Source organism: Gallus gallus, chromosome Z (assembly GCF_016699485.2).
Source record: "Gallus gallus isolate bGalGal1 chromosome Z, bGalGal1.mat.broiler.GRCg7b, whole genome shotgun sequence".
Lineage (NCBI taxonomy): Eukaryota > Metazoa > Chordata > Aves > Galliformes > Phasianidae > Gallus > Gallus gallus.
In genome coordinates, this window is record NC_052572.1 from 8199999 (window position 1) to 8219009 (window position 19011).

Genomic DNA, 19011 nt, shown 5'->3' on the forward strand with positions numbered 1-19011 from the left:
CTTGCATTACCAGCTCCCGAATATCATAGAGCCATAGAAGCCTGGAAAGACGGGTTGGATGGGACCTCGAAGCCCTCCCAGCCCCACCCCCTGCCATGGGCTGGTTGCCCCCACCAACTCAGGCTGCCCAGGGCCCCATCCAGCCTGGCCTCGAGCACCTCCAGGGATGGGGCACCCATAACCAAGGTTTGTCCAAGTGTAGCCCAAGGTCACAACATTTACTGGTCTCCCCTTTGCTGGGAGTTCCCCATTCTGTAGGAACGGAACTGCCAGCAGTGGTTGCCCAAAGCGGTTTTATTGGGAGCTCATCTTCGCTTAGCGTGCCGGTGCATGGTACATCTCTGAGGCGAACTCGGGGTGGATGGTGTAGCTGCCTCTCTGGACTCCCCCCAGCTTCTTGAAGTGACTGGAGTCCCACCTAGGAGAGGAAGCATGCGGTGCTACATGGGCAGGATGAAACTCTGCTTCTGGCTGCCAGCACTGCACTGAGACGAGCACTGCCCACACAGCCTCCCATCCTCTATCAGCGCCTCTGGGTGCTGAGGCCAAGCAGGAGAGCTGAAGATCCCTGGCATTGCCGTCTCAGTGAGGCCTTTCCCTGCCGCTCCCACTCCTTGCACTGTCATTTTCCAAAAAAACTTAATTTCCAGACCCATGCGAGTCCAAGAAAATACGCCTTATTCTCAGTGGAGAAGACTTTGAGAACCATCTCACTGAGGTTTGGGCATGGGGACAGCTATGGAGAATTCAGTGCTCCCTGTTTGTTCTTGTTTGTCTTCAGTTTCTGGTCTCAGAAATGTAAGGCCAATCATGTTCTGCAAGCCCGACTCCTAATTTTGGATCATGGACAGCTGGTGCAGTAGCACAGTGACAACTAAGCTGGAGAACAGCTTCCTCTCTCCCCTGGCTGCGTCCCGAGAGCTGTTCTAGGGAAAGAGCTGCCTCTGCAGTGGAAAGATCCCAAAGGCAAACACAGAGGGATTAAGGTGCCTCTGGACCCGCAGCGGGTTATGCAGCATTGTTAATTACTGTGTAAAGGACAGCATGACAGGGGAACGGCTCCTTGGCTGAGAAAAGCAGGCGATGGCAGAAAGGACAAGAGCTACACAGGCAGCACTAATGTGGCACCAAAATCCGTTTGGTGCTAAGCCATCTACAGCCAGGTTCAGGGGTACCACTGAGAGTTTGGGTGCTGCGCAGTCCCAAAGACAGCAGGATGCGATTAAGCACAGCAACACCTGCCCTTGAGGGATGAAATTTAGTGGCTTCTTTTCCACAGATAGCAGTGATGTGCTCCAGCTCAGCACCACAATGGTGCCTGCTCTGCCTGGTTGTGGCCACTTAGTCTATAAGATGGAAGAACAGTACCTGTGTTACTGACTGCATGACCACCATAACGTGACCCATTACCCCTCAGGATCTGTGTCCTGCATCATCACCCCCAGAACAATCCTCTGAGCAGTTTTGCATCAAACCCTAACAGAAAGGGACCTAACCCTTTGCTGGTGTTAGATAAAATAATAGCTTTGCACCAGGGCAACCTGCTCCACACTGGAGCACTCCAATCTGTTCGTACCTAGGGCTCATACATGGGTATGATGGCAGGCGGTGATGTGTACTTGCACAGAACATCGCTGTAGGGCTGTAATTGCAACACGGGATACTCCTGCAAGAGACAACAGAGGCAGAGTGAGTGGTGGTCCTGAGAATGGAGACCATGTTTTTCCCAACCCACCCAACCCAACTCATCTCACTTCACCCCAGCTCATGTGAACCCAAGCCATCCCAATCCAAACCAAAACACTCTTTGATCCATTCACAGCCCATCTCAGCCCAGCTCAACCTTACAGTCCGTTCTGCTAGCGCATTGAGATGCCTTCTGATGGTGGGGTCCCCATCGACATAGTAGTCCATCCCTCGCAGGCAGTAGTGGCGACCAGAGCATGGGCTGTAATAGCCCTGGAAGGGTGTCCTCCCTGACATAGTGTACACAGGCTGCAGGGACGGCGGTGAGAGCCGTGACAGCCTGCGCAGCATGTCACCAACCACCTCCCTCTCTGCAAGCAGAGGGACAGAGAGGGTAGCAAAAAGGAGAAGCAGACATCTGGTCAACCAGATGGCCACTGGCACGGCAGGGGCAGAGCTACAGCTGGAGCTCTGGATGAGGGCAGTTACCATATTGGTTGAGGCAGGCGGGTTTTGGGGGGTACGGCACAGGTATGCTTTGAAGAAAGGTCTCCATTCTCTTCTCCTGCAAGGAGTGATTGCAGCCTTTGAAGCACTGCCACCATTTCACTGCAGAACCCAAGGTGCTGATGGCACCCGAGGTAGCTCCAGTTTTGCAGGGTAAAAGGGGCCAGGTCCTACCTTGGGCGGCAGGGGGAGGTAGGTGCTGTACTTGTTCCAGGCTGCACTGCTGTAGGGACCTGTTCGCCAGGTGATGTATTTGTCCTCATTGACAAAAACTGGGCTGTATTTCTCTGGAATGAGAAGCAGACAGGCAGGACTGCCCTGTGGGGCAGGTGGCTGCCGGTGGGGTTGGGGATGTGTGACACAGCTGGAACATCCCAACTGCTCTCTGTGTCTCACAGACACAACACCATGGGTTCAGGGGCACTTCAGAGGTGCTGCTGCTGGGTTCCTTGTTAAGGGCCACCAGGACCTTAACAGGTGTGGGTGCCACCACCTGCATTCCACTGGCCAAGAGACAATGGAGGCAGGGTGAATGGCGGCCCTGAGAATGAAGGAGGGCATGTCCATTCCAGCTCAACCCAATTCATCCCAACCCAACCCTGGGGGCCAGGAGGGATGTGTCCGTCAGGCGTCACTGACCACCAGTAGGTATTGAGGGGCTACCAGTGGGGTGAGCCCAAGAGACCTCAACGTGGGGATGTTGATGGGTGGTTACAGCAAAGCCACAAGCACAGATGGCAAGTGAGGGTCCCTTTGCCACCACTGGGGAAACACAGGATGTAAAATGAGGGGTGGGCAGAGTTGCACCTGGCACTGGCAGCTCCCTGTCTTGTGGCCCTCAGTGACATTCTCTGTGTGACACAGTGGGACAGATGGGAACTTGCAGTACCTTCAGGTTTGGTCAGCCAGTACTTCTCAGGCCAGTAAGCAGTGGGGTCAATGGCATTCCGGTACAAATACTCCTGCATCACAGCCTTAATCAGCTTCTCAGGCTGACCTTGGTGAGACATATTTTGCTCCTGGGGCATTGTTAATCCCTAAAGACAGTGGAGAGTGAGGTGAGATACCCAGGTGATACACCTGCCTCTGTCAGCTCTGGGGAATGTGTTGAAGCCAATTACTGATTTTCAGGCAGGACCTAACACTGGAGACATGCCCCAGAACTCACCAGGAGGGTGAATATCTGCATAGAGGGTGTGTGCTGGGCGCAGAGAGTGGCTGGGTACCACCACCTCTTCTCCTTTGCATTCGTGATGTCTGGGGACATCCAGATGCTTTGCAAAGCAGAGGATGGTGTGGGGACAACAGAGCCACTATGTCTAAGGCCAGCAGAGATAGGGAAAGGAGCTGTGGGATAAAGCCCTACAGCTGGCAGAGGCCAAGAGGGCTGGGGTCTGCCAGGGTGCCCAGGCTGTAGGAGATGCTTCTGTCCCTGTGTAGCTGTGACATCCTTCTCCATGCCCTCTGCCGGCTCTCTAATTATAACACACATGTTAATGAGGCTGCAAGAGATAACCCATTTTGTGGTGTGCTTCACATCAGAGCCTGCCTGCTGGCTAGACTGTGGGGAGAACTGTATGGCTGTGGACCACAGGGACCCCCCTGGTGAGATCATGTCTCAGGGGTCTGTCCTCCTCCAGGAGCTGGGCTGGGAGATGTTCTGCCACTCAGGACTGGGCAAGCCTCAGGGCTGTGAGCTGGGGCATCCATCTGCCCCCATCACAACCACGTCACCTGGACGCCCTGCCTCAGTTTCGCCTTCCCAGTGGGGGCACTCTGAAACCTGCTGATGGCCAGGAACTATGTGTGAGAGCTTGTGCTTGTCTGCCCTGTGAGTGCATTCCACAGACACACACCAAGCCCAGGGAACGAGAAGACACAAGCACAGACATATTTCTGACCAGAGAACACGAGCATCCCTTGATGTGGAGAGTGAGGCACCCCATGAGTTCCCCATGCCACCCCTCGCCCAGCCCCAAGCGTCCTCAGCCAGATCGGGGAAGAAACCATGAGGCTATTACCTGGGTCACAAATTTGTTATCTCTCCACAGCTGCAGTGGAGCCTTCTCATAGATGGCCTTTTTCATGGTGCATGGCGGCCGGTAAGAATCGGTGTAGGTGCTGACGGGCGTCTTGTGCTTTTGGGCAAAGAGGAACATGGTGCTGCAGCCAGAGGGATGCTGGGTCCTGGTGGATCTTGGGGTGGCTCAGAGGCACTGCACAGGGCTGGAGTCTCCCAGCCCACGAGGACCCGTGTGGGAACCTTTGTGGAAAGGGAATGGGGGCCTCGGTGGCTCTGCTCTGGAGGCTCCTGGTGGTGTTTATGTCATTGGTGACATCACAGTGTGGGAGAAGGGAGATTTGGTCACATTCTGGCAGTGCTATGGTGTGTTCCAAAGGATATCAAGTCCTGGAGTAGAGCTCAGTAACTGCTCCCTGCAACCCTGTGTCCCTCCCATTGTCCCTCCATCCCTCCCACCATGGGCACTGCTGCGTTCCCTTGATCCCAGCCTTCCTCCCCTCGCACAGGCAATTAGATTAACAGGGGTAAGAAGCAGTTTCAGCTGGTTCCAGTCAAGGTTATTGTATTTTGGGAGGTGCAGAACATAGCTTTTAGGCATTTTTCGGTTTCTAGGCCCTCTCCCCAAGTATTGCCTTGGAAAACCCAGAGCAGCACCACACTGCTCCAGCCATCATAAGGCATGGCACTAGGCTCCTACCCCATATGGCACTGCTCTGCAATTTTGGGGTATGAAGAGGAATTAGTGCCTGCTCTGGGGAGCTCTCCATGTGTTGAGTTGTTGGGGTTTTTTTTGTTTTTTTTTTTCATGTTTTTTTCATTAAAAAGGGAGATTTAGGTCACCTTGTGTGGCTCATTTGCTGTTGCAATGGTGGGCTCTGCAGGGCTGGTGTAGGTGAGCGATCCCCAAGCTCAGTGCAGTCACTGGGGGTACAGAAAGGAGGGACTCACAGAAACCACGTGCACTTTCTGCCCAAACCAGGATGCTGGGCAGAAACTCCATTTTCTGGACACCTCCTTTCTGAGCATCCCTGCACTGCTGCAGGTTTTCATCCCTTCCGGCTGGCCAGCAGTGCCTGAACACCAGCTCTGTTCATCCATCTGTTTGTCCACCCCTGATTTCAGCACCAGTGAGAGTTGGGGCATCTTGGGGCACCATCCTGGCTCTGTTTGTATGCTCACACCCCGCTGTCCAGTTCACTCCAATGACAAAGGCTGGCAGGCTGGTTTTTGTATGTATGCTTTTTAATATCATTAATTGTTACACTACACACAACCAGTAACAATGATAAATACTGCCATGGAAATGTTAAAAAAAAAATATTATACGTTTCATGGTGGTTTTTTTTTTTTTCTTTTCTTCAAAAACACATTTTTAAATAAATTAATGCACAAAACTGATGGTAGAAAAAAAAAAGAAAACCCAAAACAAACCACAACACAACCGATCTGTTTAAGGCAATACTCTACGCGGACGAGAACAGAAGTACAACATGTGCTACATGTTCTGAACAGGAAAGAAAAAAGAAGAAAGGAACATACGAGATGCAGACTGATGCTTCGGGAGTGAAAAACTCCCCAAACCAGATAATAAAACCAATGGCCAAGTTAAGTGCAGCATTAATACACTCTGCATGTCACATGATTAGCAGGTTCCTAACATGGACTAAGGTCAAGCTACAACAAATTTATCTTCCTAATTAAAAGGTTATTCAGGTCAAACCCTACATTTAACTCTACTTTGCATTTGGCTGTTTCAGCTATGTTTCACTATATGCAAGGACAGCTTGGAAATTCATCCCCTGTTCTGAGATTAAGGAAAAGGTTGGGAGGTCTCTCCTGAAAGGCATTTCCATTAAATATATCCCAGAAGGATCCCATTTTCAGTGACCCACAAATGCCTCCGCTGGGCACCAGGCACTGCGTGGTGGAAGGAGACCTTGGAAGCATTTCCTCGGGTTTAGTTTCTTTCAAGCTGAGGATATGAAATGGACTTGATCAGAACACAGAAGAGGGCTTTCTCCCTGCCTGCCGGGTCATCCGGAGCCTGCTGGATGCACAGCCTGCTCTTTGCCAGCACGGGAGAAACTCAGCCATGAATACAGCCATGGCATTTGCTGTTGAGGTTGGTGTGAAGCTCCATACCTGCCCAGACAGCCCATCGACCCCAATTATTAATGCAGCCCAGAACTTGGCCACTAGAAGATGGACAATAATCTAAATGCCAAAAATATCCCCCTCTCCCTCCAAATTTAAAAGAAAAGGGACAGTAGCCACTCCCTGCCAGCTTCCCCTGGTGGATCCCCATCAGCTGTGACGCATGAGGTCAGCAGTGCTGGCTCTCACCAGCACTGACCCATACGTTCCCAGTAAGGTGCATGTCTGCAGGGTGCTGCCAGGGGGCAAAGAAGCTTCCTGGGACATGGTCAGAGCCTCTTGTACTGCCCTGCTGGGGTGCTTGTGGAGGAAGCTATAGTACACGAAGAAAGAAACTCAAGTGGAGTTACTAAAAATTAAGACTTGCGATAGCCAACAGCTGTCTGGACTGCTTTGGGTTTGGGTAGGAGGGGGAGAATGCAGGATGGGGCTGAGAATCATTTTGGTGCAACTGCCTGTGTTGCCCAAGACCAGTTCAAGGTGGGGACGGGGGAAAGATGATGGCTGCTTTGAGAAAGGAGTGAAAGGAGGACGTATGCAATATAACAAGGCTTGCAATTCTAGAACTAACCATTGGACATAGATATCAAAGTTTACCTGTGACAACTACTTATACTTCTATCACTGCTGCTGCTTTCCTTGCTTCCTTGTCTAACCCTTCCATAGTTTGGGAAGCTGTAGCTGTTGGTGTGATGGTCAGCTCTGGCTCTCCCTCCACAGCCCCACACAGCACACAAGGGGACTCAGCTGCAGGATGCGGTGAGCTCTGGAAGATGCACATTAGACACAGAGCAGCTCTGCATGCAAGTGGCATCTGCTTTCAGAACCTTTCAGAAAGCTGTTTTGTAGTGGTTCATTCCCTTCTTTATTAAACTGAAGGTTCAGTAGACCCCATGAAAGGATTTTAAATGGTTATAAATGTGCATAAGGGGAGAAAGGGGAATATCTTTCTGGATTTTCTCCTCTGCAAAGACTGTCCTCTGCTAGAGCTATTCCCCCTGCAGAACTGCACGCCTACCAGCATTTGCTTCATAGCAGACAAGGGAACCACTGACAGATGTCCCAGCCGTGCCTCCCATGGCTGTCAGGCTCATGCAGGGATCTTGAGTCCCAGACCCAGCAGGGTGATGCTGGCTCACACCAAGGTTTTAAAATCACCTGGGTGACCATCAGCCCCCCCTCTTTCCTCTGGGCTGATCAGGAGGGCAAAGGGAAATCCTGGCTGTCTCACTGGCTCTCCCAACAGTCACACTTGCTGCATCTCCTGCTGGGCTGCTGTGAGGAGAGCTGGCCCAAGTTTTCCACCTCTCCATGGGTCTGTATCACATCACAGCTTAATGGAGACCTCACCTGGGGCAGGTAAATGGGCAGCTAGGGGAGGGCAAACACCTCAGCAAATAACAGGACTTATCTCAGCGCAGCCTATCAGTGGCCCTTCTTTTCCCAGTGCTTACTGCTCTGTTTCCAGTGACACATCTGAAAGTAACATTTTAATGACGTTTCAATTGGACCTTCCACTCCCAGATACAATTCCACTGCCCCTCTCACCATTTGTTGCTATGGAAATGACTGTTTCACAGACTGGGTGCAATCAGCAAGATGTGCTCCTTCTGGAAGCAAATGCATCTTTGGCTCAGACCTACCACCAGTTTCTGCTGGCAATTTAGTCTGGGAAGCAATGGGAAGAGTTGCTCTCTATGGGTGCCAGGGAAAGCTGCAGTCTGTGCTGGTGTGTGTGTGTTCTGCTCTGTGCCATGGCATTCTGCATGCTCTGCTCCATGTAACTTCAGTTAGCCATGTCCCTGGCCTTCCCAGCAAGCTGCCAGAGGAGTGCTCAGCCAGACAGCACCTGGCTGCTGTGATCCTGGGACTGCCACCAGTGTTTGGGGTCACAGGAAAGGATATAGCTGCAATTTTTGGGAAGCAAGGCAACGGTTCAGCTGCATTACACGGGTAGTGAAATCTCAGATGGCAGCCCCTGTGAGAAGCCTGCTCCTGGGTTAGTGCGGCATTAACCTTCTGTATGCAATCCCAGGTCACAGCTGACCCTTCTGTGCTAAGCTGATAGCCCTTCTGCTTCAGAGCTGCATGGCTCTGCAACGGGCAGGTTTGTCTGATGAAGTGCAGTTCAAGGTCTGGAGTGATCTCTTGCAAAAGAAAGCCTTGACAGGAAATGACAAGGATGTTGTGTCCTCCTAGAGGACACACTGACCAACTATGAAAATCTATTTTCAATACATGAAAAGCAGAGAGAGACAGAAGCTGTGAAGAGACGGCTCTGAAGGATGCCAGAGGCCAAAACCAGGGTACATTCAGGGTGGCACGTGCAGCCTGTGCTTGCTGAGCCCAGCAGCAGCCAGGTGACAAAGCCTGTTTTGGTATAGGTGGGAGGGCCATACCCCATGTGTGCTTGAAGGAAGAATGGAAAAATGAAGGGAGAGACCCGACAAATACATCTTGTATTGTTACATAAATGCTAAGAATAAAAGCATGAAACTGCCTTGGTAATATCACAAATGAGCATTTCAGTGATCGCTTCCATTCAATTAGAGCTCACTATCTGAGTTGTAAAAACACCTGCACTTTGAAATCCCTTAACTCTGCTAGCACGGGATGGTGCTGTTGGGCCACTGAATGTTACTACACATTCTCTGTGTCAGCATGCACACTGAGTAGCCAGCTGTGCAAAGGCAAGAACCAAATAACTGGGAAACATATCCTTGCCAAACATCTGTCCCTAAAGCTGCTTAATCTCTCTACTAAGCTCCACTCTGCAGCATTCTGATACAAGAATAGAACCAGAAGCAGGTAAACTGAGGGAGAGTTGTCTTGCTGTTCTTTGTAGAATTATGAAACTACCTGTTTATAGCATGTTTTTTGCATCTTGCTTGCAGAGCTATTCTAACAATGGTGCCCACTGTACACTCAGTAACATCCATGCAAGGTGGTAGTGTCCTGGGAAGGCAGATTTCTTCCCAGTGCAGCAGAAGGGAATGGATGACTAGAGGGGATGTGACTTGCCTGAGGCTAGAGCAAACATCTAACATGTGCCAAAAGCAGCACGATCTCATTTCTGTGCTCTGTAGGTCCAGTAGATTCTTTGCAGTAGTATTTGGCTGTAGTGCCATACCAGGGACATGGTGTTTTTTGAGTGTGCATCTGAAAGCAAGATTTGCTCCTTGCTGGTGTCGGCACTGTACTGAGATAGATAAGCCTGGAATACTGGGACATGTCCTGGCCCACGGCAGCATTTGGCAGCCTTTCCAGCTATTGCTTGTTTTTCTTCTATCATTCCATCTGGTGCTCAGCTGGGTCTCTCCTTCCTTCAAAAGCATCTTCATTTTGCTGTTGAGTCACATGCAGGGTGCTGCACTTTTCAAGCTTCCTGTGCACTGTTGTACAGCTTGCAGGCCACCCGGGGGACAAATTGCATGGAGAGAGAAGGTTTCTGCTCAGGATTTCAGACCGGTGTGTCCGCCAGCACACAGCTGAGCAGAGCAGCTGCCTCCTTCTGCGAAAGGAGATGGAGAGCCAAACCAGAGCAGCTGAGTCTGTCCTGTCCATGGGTGAGCACAGCATCTAGAAGTCCATTTTGAAGTCTGTGCTCCAGGCTTGGCCCTCTGCTTTTGCAGTTGCAAAGCATCTGCAAGCAAGATGGACAGAGAATAGCAGACTGGAGGGTCAAATGTACACCTTGGGGGCTGACATGCAGCGACATCAGATTTGATCCAGTGCCTCTTCCAAAGGCTGGCTTCGAGATAAGTCTGCTAAGATCAAAGGAGCCTCTGGGATGGTCATCTAGACATCAGCCTTCTTCCAGCTGAAGATTATACAGCCACCAGAAAAGCAGACCAGATCCTGCTATCTAAGGACCTTCTTTGACACTGGGAGGATAAACAGACATTTGGAAATGGGGAGTTTGCAGACTGGGGAAACAGAGTTGAGCACTGAGACCTTGAAGTCCAAAGACAGCTCATGCTAAAGAGCACAGCTGACCTCTGATATGAGGAAAGGATTTGCCTAAACTCTAGGAATTTGGAAATGAAAAGTACTTAAAATCCTAGCAAAAGCCAGTCTGGCTTCAGGAAGCATCGAAGTTTTTTGTTGGAGGTGCTGGCATCATTATAAAGAAGCTATCTTAACTGCTTGCTAATTTAGATGAACAGTAATGCAACCTTTCATACTCAGTGGCATCCTCTCCCTGGTATTCAGTACATTTTGGACTGAAAATAGGGCCTGAAAAGGCCATCTGGTATGTTGCAAACACTGGTGCTAAGAAATGATTCTCTTTCTTGCAAGCAAACTGCAGTTTGGAGAGTACCCAGCATGTCTACTGCTTTTATAGCTTTACAGTGCTGCAGCAAAGAGTCAGGGGCTGTGCTCTTTGCTTTAACCTTCTCCAGGCCATGGCAGCAGATAACCTGCTGGAGTGGTGTCAAAGAGCAGTGGCCACATTCGTGTACTCCTTCCCGGGAACCCACCACATCACCTTTAGTGAGGGCACGAGGAAAACCTTACGGCTGAAACAAAGGTCTGAACACAAGAGCAGACAGGGAGAGCCAATCCAACCCACTGTTAACATACAATGCTGAGCTTGCCATCATGGTCTGTAACAAGCCAACATCCACACCTCATGATCGTAACTGATTAAAGGGCTGCAGCTCAGAAGGGTTAGTGATCAGTTATCTATGATAGCCACACGTGCATTGCCTTAATTCATTCAGCCTTCCTGGTAATGACTCTACACAGGTAACTACTTATCCCCACCATTTCTACTTTAATCCCCTAATAAAATATATGAACACAAAGCATAGAGAGGAGAAGCCAAAAAATTGCCATTTTATGGTCCTGTACTATCATGCCAAAACAGCTATTTGTGCAACCAAATCCTTCTGTGAGCAGGGAAAAACCCTGGGACTGTGCTTCTCTTTGTATTTGGAGGAAGCACTGGCCTAGTTAGCATTTAAATTAATCTCCCTCCCTCCCATGTGCAAGTGAATATCTCCTTCCAAGGGACTTTAGGGAGTTATGCTGGAAGCAGGTGCCCATCACACAATGCAAAGGGTGGAGGGTGGCTGCAGGAACTGGAAAATGCCTCAGGGCATGTGGCAGGCAGATAAAAGCAGAAGCAAAGAAAGGACTTGGTTGAGGTGCCATGGTGCAATGGTTACAGAGAGTTATAGTCCTCATCTCAGCATGTCTCCTTCAATCCTCGTCGAAACCCAAAGGTGATGTGATGGTGACCTGTGGGATCTGCAGTTTGCAAGGGCTGACCCATGGAAACAGACATCTCATTGCTTGAGAAGCTCACCAAACTGCTCTGAGCTCCTGAGCAAGGGCTGCAGCAAAGGCTGAGTGTGTGCAGCCCGGCTAGAAGGCACAGACACTGACTCAGGAAGCACAATGACAGTGTTACATGGTACTAATGCTGAACTGCAAAATCCTGCTTTGGAAGTGTGAGCCTTTAAAGAGATTGGGCCACGTGCTACAGGATTTATTTAGACCATGGGGTTCCTTTAAAATTTTGACTACATTCTGCATTTGAAAAAGAGACTCCTTGATATTTTTTCCCAGCACAGTGTCATTAGAGCTCCCCTCATCCCTTCAGACAATTTGCTCATCTCACACCTAAGCGAGCACTGGAGAGGAAAGCAGGCACACAAAAGAAACAAGGAAGGGGGGACTGGAAGCTTTGTGCTTCTTTAGAAACACTCTTGAAATATTCCCCCTCATCACTGCTGTATGATGAGAAACTGAGAGGAGTTCTAATTGAGGAACGCTCTTCCTAGGGGAGGTGGCAAGTTAATCAGCGCTTCTGCAGTAGGAGGCAGAGATGCTCATTAAACAAGCCTGCTCAGTCTCTTTCTGTTCCTTGGCAGATAGGGCCAATAGCCCTGTTTTAGGCATGGGGAAGACATCTTTCACAGTTGTCTGAAGCCAGCTAGTGAATGAAGCCCAGGAGTCCTGAATGCTTGCTCTTACGCTTATGCTGTGCACGACGTCATGCCCTGTACTGCACAGAAAAATACCCAGGGTGTTAAGGGGCCTCTTCATCACTAAGAGAGATGAGACTTCTTAGAGAATCAGATCATGATGTGTAAATCTGAGGCGGGAGATCTGTACTTCAGGGTGGAGATCAGGCTCTTTCTTGTGGCCTGGGGAATTCTGATAGGAAACTTAAAACTGTCCTAACTTTTTCCCTCTACAAGTCTCTAAAGCAAGTGCTGATGTAATGCAGGCAGTCTTTCTGGCTGAGCAGAAAAGGACACAGTTGTGCTTGTGTCAAAAGTTTTCACCTCAGAGAATGATGCCAGCTCATCCACCATCTGTGTCACATGTCTTCTGAAGCCAGCAGCGTAAAGCTGAGCAGGAAAGGACATGTCTCCTAATTCCAGAAATCATTTTGCATTGAAAACAATCTGTTGGTGAGCTGGCAATTCAATCCAGAAATGAAATGTAATGCCAGGTTTCCTGACACAAATGGTCCTGATATGGGACAGCTCTAACAGACAAAGCGTGGCTCACAGGTGGGCAGAGATGTGATAAACAGTAGTTTCCTCTTGTGGCTTTTATTTTTTTTTTCCAGCTGAATCTGCTCATAATCCCTCTGTTGCTCAAAACTCCCTTAAAGTCTGACACCACAAGGTTAACAAATCTCTCCCACAGGCACCAAGAGATGCAGTGTCAAAAGAACATCAACAGCCAAGCTCTGTAAAAATATGCTTTCTTCTGCTAGCTTTTTCAGCACTGACCTTCAGTTCCTGTCTTAGCAGGTTTCATTTTTTCTTAGTCGAACAAAGTTGGAGACTTTTGGAAGCAAATGGGTCTCAAAGGAATTAAGTATAAGCTGAAGTCAGTATATTCAAGTGAACTGAATTCATGGGTATGGCATTCTCAGTCAAAGACTGAATCCCCTCAGAGCATGGATAGATTGTAAATCAAATGTGATGTGTTTGGTGATAACTTAATGTGGTGCCAAAGGTAGATTGCACTGGATATGTGACACAACAGCTCTAGCTAGTACTGACTCACAGTGAAATGCCACCTATTCGCCCTCTTTGCAAGTGAATGAATTGTGTTGTGTTAGTCCTGGCTAGAGCTGCCATAAGAAAGGATGTCCCACTCTGTTGCCATTTGTACCTCTGTTGTGGTACAATTTTGGTTACACAGATCAAATCATGCTTAGTGAATGAACTATGAACTGACCTCAGGTAAAACCCCTTGACACACCTCAGATTCACTCTTGATCTTGCAGGTAGGATTAACTGTTTCTGTTCTGGAGCTCACACCTTATGAAACATCTCTTGTGCCTACAAAACCCCCAGAACGGTCTCTTGACCCTTCTGCGTTCACTTTTCAGACCAGTCAGTTGTGTCAGGCGTTGCCTGTCACTTTGAGCAACTTGTTTTTTGTTTAACCATAGTTTAAAATAACTTATCAACCAATCATAAAATGAATTTTTGGGTTTCTCCTGGCTCTATGAACACAAAGAGGTGCACGTCCTACCATAGGAGGAAGCAATGGCTGTTAAGTTTTACAGTTATAGTGGAAAGCACTGATCACAGCCTGCCGGCCTCACTACTGGATGTGACAGGCGGTGGAGGAGGTGGCTTGGCAACACATGCAGGTAGGGTTGACCGATTTAGGGGGGATTAGGTCAAGGTCCTCGTCATCTGGGATCTCATCTAACCGGTACCCATCCTTTAGCAGCTGGATGTTCAAGTCTTGGTTGATCTGCTACAGACAAAGAGACAAACAGTCAAACACTGGCAACTTATTTCTTTTGAAAGGTTGGACAAGGAAGGAGGTCCCTTATTCTGGAACATATTTCCCATATATAATATGTTAAATATATTTGATATTTCCCACCTATGAAGTAGGAAACAAAAATAATCCAACTGGGAACCAGGCAGTCCACCCCACTTAGTCTGGGGCATTAAAACAGCTGAAAGGTGGTCAAGCCACTTGGTTCTTTGTAATCTAAGGTTCAAGTGCAATCTAGCCAGCTCTGAAGGAACAATCCTTCAAGACAGGGCCCTCTAATAGCACAGATAATTTGATCTGGTGCCTACTCTTGGACTCTTGAACACCTCTCAATGCTTCAGTGGTGTTTTTCCCCTAGGAAGGGATACAAGGGGGAAGAGTTTTCAGTGGCTCATGTGCAGAATGGCTGTTCAGCACCTTGAATATAAAATCAGATCCTACAGAAGCACCAGCCAGAGGCTGAGCAACTAATTCACTGGAGAGCTTGGGAATATATTTAGAAACAATACAAGGGATTAACAAGCCCAAACTTCCTGCCTTTTCTCTTTGAGAGGACAAGACTTCATATTTGTAAGTCCTCCCTGGAATTTCTGCTTGCTTCAAGCAAACACCCATTATGCAACCCTGGCCCCCATAAGGACTGGAAATAGCAGTGCACTCTCAGGTCCATTATTTGTGTCCTTGGCAAGCAAACAGTCGCTGAGCTGCCATGACAGACAACTTGATGCTTCTGTACTACATGGGGCAACACTGTGGAATCAGCAGAACTGGGAAAAACTCCAGTGAAACAATGGGTGAAAAAGATTTGTGTCTGTGCCATGCCAGTGTGGGGATGGAGCCAGCTAGATCACTGAAAGGAGAGAAGCATGGCACAGTTTCTGTCATGGACCCATCCAAAGTTTACACCACTGGTAAATTCCTTGAGTAGCCATTTTTGGCTTCAGAAGGCCACTCTAAGCTGTTTCTTGTTGCCCTACTATCAGCATTAATGGCAACAATGGCAGGAGAGAGTCTAACTCACCTCAGCTGACGAGTATCCCGAGGAAGAATATCTGGACATGTCAAAGTCATCATCACTGCAGGGAAGGACAAGACAGAGCAAAGAAGGAAACAGTCAGAGAGCCCTGTATTCCCCAGTTAGTCCTGTCAAGTGCTGTGAAGCTGTCCTTTAGGCACAGAGAAATTACATCAAGGGAGTCTGGAGGGCAACTTTCATTTGTGAACCTCAGACATTTCCAAAGAAGTGCTCCTTACTCTTGCCTCTTCCTGCTTGTTTACACATACACAGACCAGTTATGAAATCTGTTGTGAAAACCTGCTTGCACCATAATGTATATCATATTATTAACACTTTGCATACCTGTCCGTATCCAGGGCTACCAGTGGCTTTTCATCTGGACTCTGATCTAGTGACGAATAGCCCTTGTTGGGAACGACGAGCCTGAAAAAGTCAAAGGATGTCCATTAACCACACAGTGCAGCTCAGTAATACACAGGGTTTTATCAAAATCATATGATAGATTAGATTTCCCCATTTCATTGCTTTGCACTGGACATACCTTGGGAACAGGCTCCTCTCTGGAAGACAGAACTGTTGGGAAAGTCTGGGTGTCATTCTGATTAACCTGATCAGCTAGCACTGCTTGCCTTATCAGATTTTTTTTTTTCCCCTAGCAATGAGTATATGGCACTTGCAATAAGGAAGTGGGAGAAGGAGGCCAGAAAAAGCCAGGGGCGTAACACTCCTACTATTCTCCTATTGGAAATCAGGGATTTGGTCTTTCTGCCTGAGTCCCTACCCAGCCCTCATAATATAGCACTTCTGAGGTCTCGCTCTTAAATTCAGTAAGTAATGTGATAAATACGAGCTAGTGGGCACAGCACAGGAGCTGAAATGAACTAGTACTTCTTAAATCCTATTATTCTATGATGACTTTCAGTTAATCATAAGTGTTACAATGGCTGGTGATGACTTTGCATCTTTAATTGCCTGAGGGAGTCTGTGTAAAGGAATATAGACTTCAGTGCCTCTAAGATAAGGAAAATACATTATTCAATGGTATCCAGTTCACAACAGAGTTCTTTCATCCACAAAACTGCACAAAGACTTGAGCTCATATTTAAAATAAGATCAGCCAGACTGAGCAAATGGAGCAAGATACTGTGTTTAGCAGGTGTGAACTCAAGAGTGTGATGAAAATCTCCTTGCTCAGTGGGTTAAATCAGATTCCCTCTCAAACGAATGACTAGTCTTTAACAAGGGACTAAGACTCTGGGAACGTCTAAAAACAATAATATGTCTCATTCATGCTTCAACTGCTCTATACCAGCTGCAATGTTCTTCTGCTCAGAAAAATTCAGGAAGCCATTATGATTTTAACAATCTAAAGGCATTGAAGATAGGAAAGAATCAGGGATAGTAAAATATTTCAAATGTTATCACAAAGCAGATATACATGCTCATGACTGGTTGCATTTTCTTACTGTATTCACTGAAACTAAAGTCTAACTAAATTAATTTTAAAACTGATGCAGAATTTCCAACCTGCTGCAACAGGGAACTGCAGAAAACGGGATCCACTTGCAAAATTCAATAACCCTTCCCATAGCCTCTAGAGAGTCCTTCTGCTCCCTGTAAAGTACGTAGGAAGGAATTAAAGAAGCAAAGATGTCTGAATCTAAAACAGAAGCTGTGATCTGGCAGCAGCAGCTTGCCTACACAGATTCCAGCAGCACTCACTTCCATACTTGCTCTTCAGTTTTCAAGCTTCTGCTTCATACACAGTCACTGGCAGTTGTTACTCTATTGTGAGTGAAGGAAGCACCATCAGGGGATCAAAGAGAACAGCCCTCTGTGGTGTTATTTACTTGATTTAAATAACTCACTACATCTTTTTCTTGAGAAATGTCTTTTTTTTTTTTTTCATAGTACAAGAACTACAGCTTTTCTACAGCAGACTGAAACTGCGAAAATGTTTCTGCTTCTGATTTAAGATTTTTCTTCACATCCCAGTTGACCTTACTGTTGCTTTTCAGTGTCCTTGGAACAAAGCTGGGCTATGGTTATATTTAATTTCATCTGTGGAGATGAGCTTTTTGTCTTGGTTTTTGTCCCTTAATGTGAAATACATTACAACAACATCTAAGTTTAGCTTATTCTCAGAGCAGACTACAGTATCTGTGTAGAAGGGGTGCAGATGGTGTTGCGAGTTCTGCCAGTGCTCGTAATGATGGTACCGGAATCGCACCAATTCTGCTCACATTTTATTTGATCTTAGCAAGGCTGAGCATGCTGTGGATATAGATCCTTTCACCTCTAAAGCTGGTTGTCCCCACAACTCAGGAGAAGACTGAATGGCAAAGGCAGCCTGGTACATGAGGCTGGATCTCAGAAATTCATACAGGCAATACCAAAGAACAAAAGCATCAGAGAAAGAGAAGGAAGTGAGGCAGGGGCAAGGAGAGGCAACACACTTCATCTGAATGAAGGAAAACAGGAGAAGAGCAGAACTGTTAAAAAGGGGAAAATGCCTTTAGATTTTCCTCACCCTGCAGAGACTGGAAGAAAGCAGCAGTTCAGACTTAAAGAGCTATAACCTAGATGTCTTGCAGTATATCCCACTGGAGTTTCTCGCACTGTACTGCAGCCTTGTGATCAAGCCTGAGGCATTTCTGCCTTCCTGGCTGCCCTGCCTGTGGCAGGACAGAGCAAACCATCCTGAGGTATTACAAGGGCTGTGCCAATGTGCTCTTTGTTCCCAGAAAGCTAAAGGAGCTGGGGGATGAGGAAGTATGAGCCATCAAGAACCTAAGCCAGACACTTCTCAGTCCCATAGGAACAATGGAGATTGGCTACATTTGCTACTAACCTAAAGGCTGCAAACCTCTGTTTTGCAGATCCTAAGGGAAGCTTCTAAAAGCTATGTGAAAAGTAACTAAGAAATGCAAGTCTATTGCTAGCAGGCTTAGTTTGGCTGTGCAGGGGTTTGCATACCCTCTAAACAGTGCTCAGATCTTCACAGATGGAATAAAACTGAGCTGGCTACTCTAAAGCTTTTGTCAATGGGTACCACTGCTTAACCCTTTCCCACACAAATCACTCCTCCTTTTTCTGGCAGTTCTGAAGCAGCAGCCTCTCCAGTTACAAGTCTCTCATTTAACAGGTAGGCATCAGCACTTGTTCCATGTTCTCTACCTTATTATCTTGCCCCACTAATTTCAGTGTTTCTAAATCTCTTGAGTGTCAAATCTGCTACAATTGCTCTTGAGAATCGAGCACGCAGCCTACTGCCAAAAGAATCCAAGTCTTCCCAGACCGCATTTGGAAACCAGTGAGGAGCAGCAGGCATGGAAAACCCATCTGAGAGCACCTGCTGAAATTCTTACTGCCACTAAGAACCTTATTCCTTTATGTGGTCTCAAAAACCAAATGCAGAGCAGTGAGCAATGCAGTATCTTTCACCAGTGTCAGAGGGACTTGCAAATAAAACTTGACAAGGTCCTGGCATGATTCATGACTACTGCTGTAGGTTTTGGGAACTAATTTGAAACTCATCTGTTGGATGTGCTGCATAGAGAGAGGCTCTGACCTGCCGGTCCTGTTTTACTTAGTATGTAGTAATCCATGACACCTTCTCATTCATCATTAAAAATGCAGCCTTCATGTTGTATTGGTTCAGCTGAGACAGAGTTGATTTTCTTCATACTGTATGGTATGATGCTATGTGTGGGATGTAGGAGAAAAATAATGTTAATTACACACCGACGTTTTAGTAGTTGCTGAACAGTGCTGGACAGAGCCAAGGATATTTCAGCTTCTCAGCTTCTCATACTGACCTGCCAGTGAGGGGGGCTGTGGCACAAGGAGCTGTAAGGGG

At 47.7% G+C, this 19011-nt stretch overlaps 2 protein-coding genes across 6 annotated transcripts in view; both read right to left on the reverse strand.

Moving 5' to 3' along the window:
• Positions 1 to 276: 276 nt before the first annotated feature.
• Positions 277 to 12571, reverse strand: C9orf24 (C9orf24 homolog). Of its 2 annotated transcripts, none has more exons than XM_004937102.5 (7): positions 4215 to 12571; positions 3083 to 3230; positions 2368 to 2480; positions 2176 to 2251; positions 1849 to 2057; positions 1577 to 1666; positions 277 to 418 (listed from the first exon to the last, which is right to left on the reverse strand). In XM_004937102.5, exons 1-6 carry the CDS (start codon positions 4350 to 4352, stop codon positions 1577 to 1579), a joined length of 774 nt encoding a protein of 257 aa, XP_004937159.1. In that variant the 5' UTR covers positions 4353 to 12571; the 3' UTR covers positions 277 to 418. The 2 variants fall into 2 exon arrangements, with proteins under 2 accessions (XP_004937159.1, XP_424976.2); XM_424976.8 differs by having other exon boundaries at positions 1844 to 2057.
• FAM219A (family with sequence similarity 219 member A) overlaps positions 5438 to 19011 on the reverse strand; it is a 101823-nt gene continuing 88249 nt past the window's right edge. For 2 of the 4 annotated variants that reach the window (XM_003642969.6, XM_004937105.5), the window contains exons 4-6: positions 15495 to 15575; positions 15156 to 15210; positions 5438 to 14104 (exon numbers count right to left, since the gene is read on the reverse strand). In XM_003642969.6, coding sequence (XP_003643017.1) covers positions 13949 to 14104; positions 15156 to 15210; positions 15495 to 15575 — 292 coding nt within the window. In that variant the 3' untranslated portion in view covers positions 5438 to 13948. Of the gene's footprint in view, positions 14108 to 15155; positions 15211 to 15494; positions 15576 to 19011 lie in introns of all 4 variants that reach the window. The other 2 variants (XM_004937106.5, XM_001231782.7) reach the window with 1 other exon arrangement.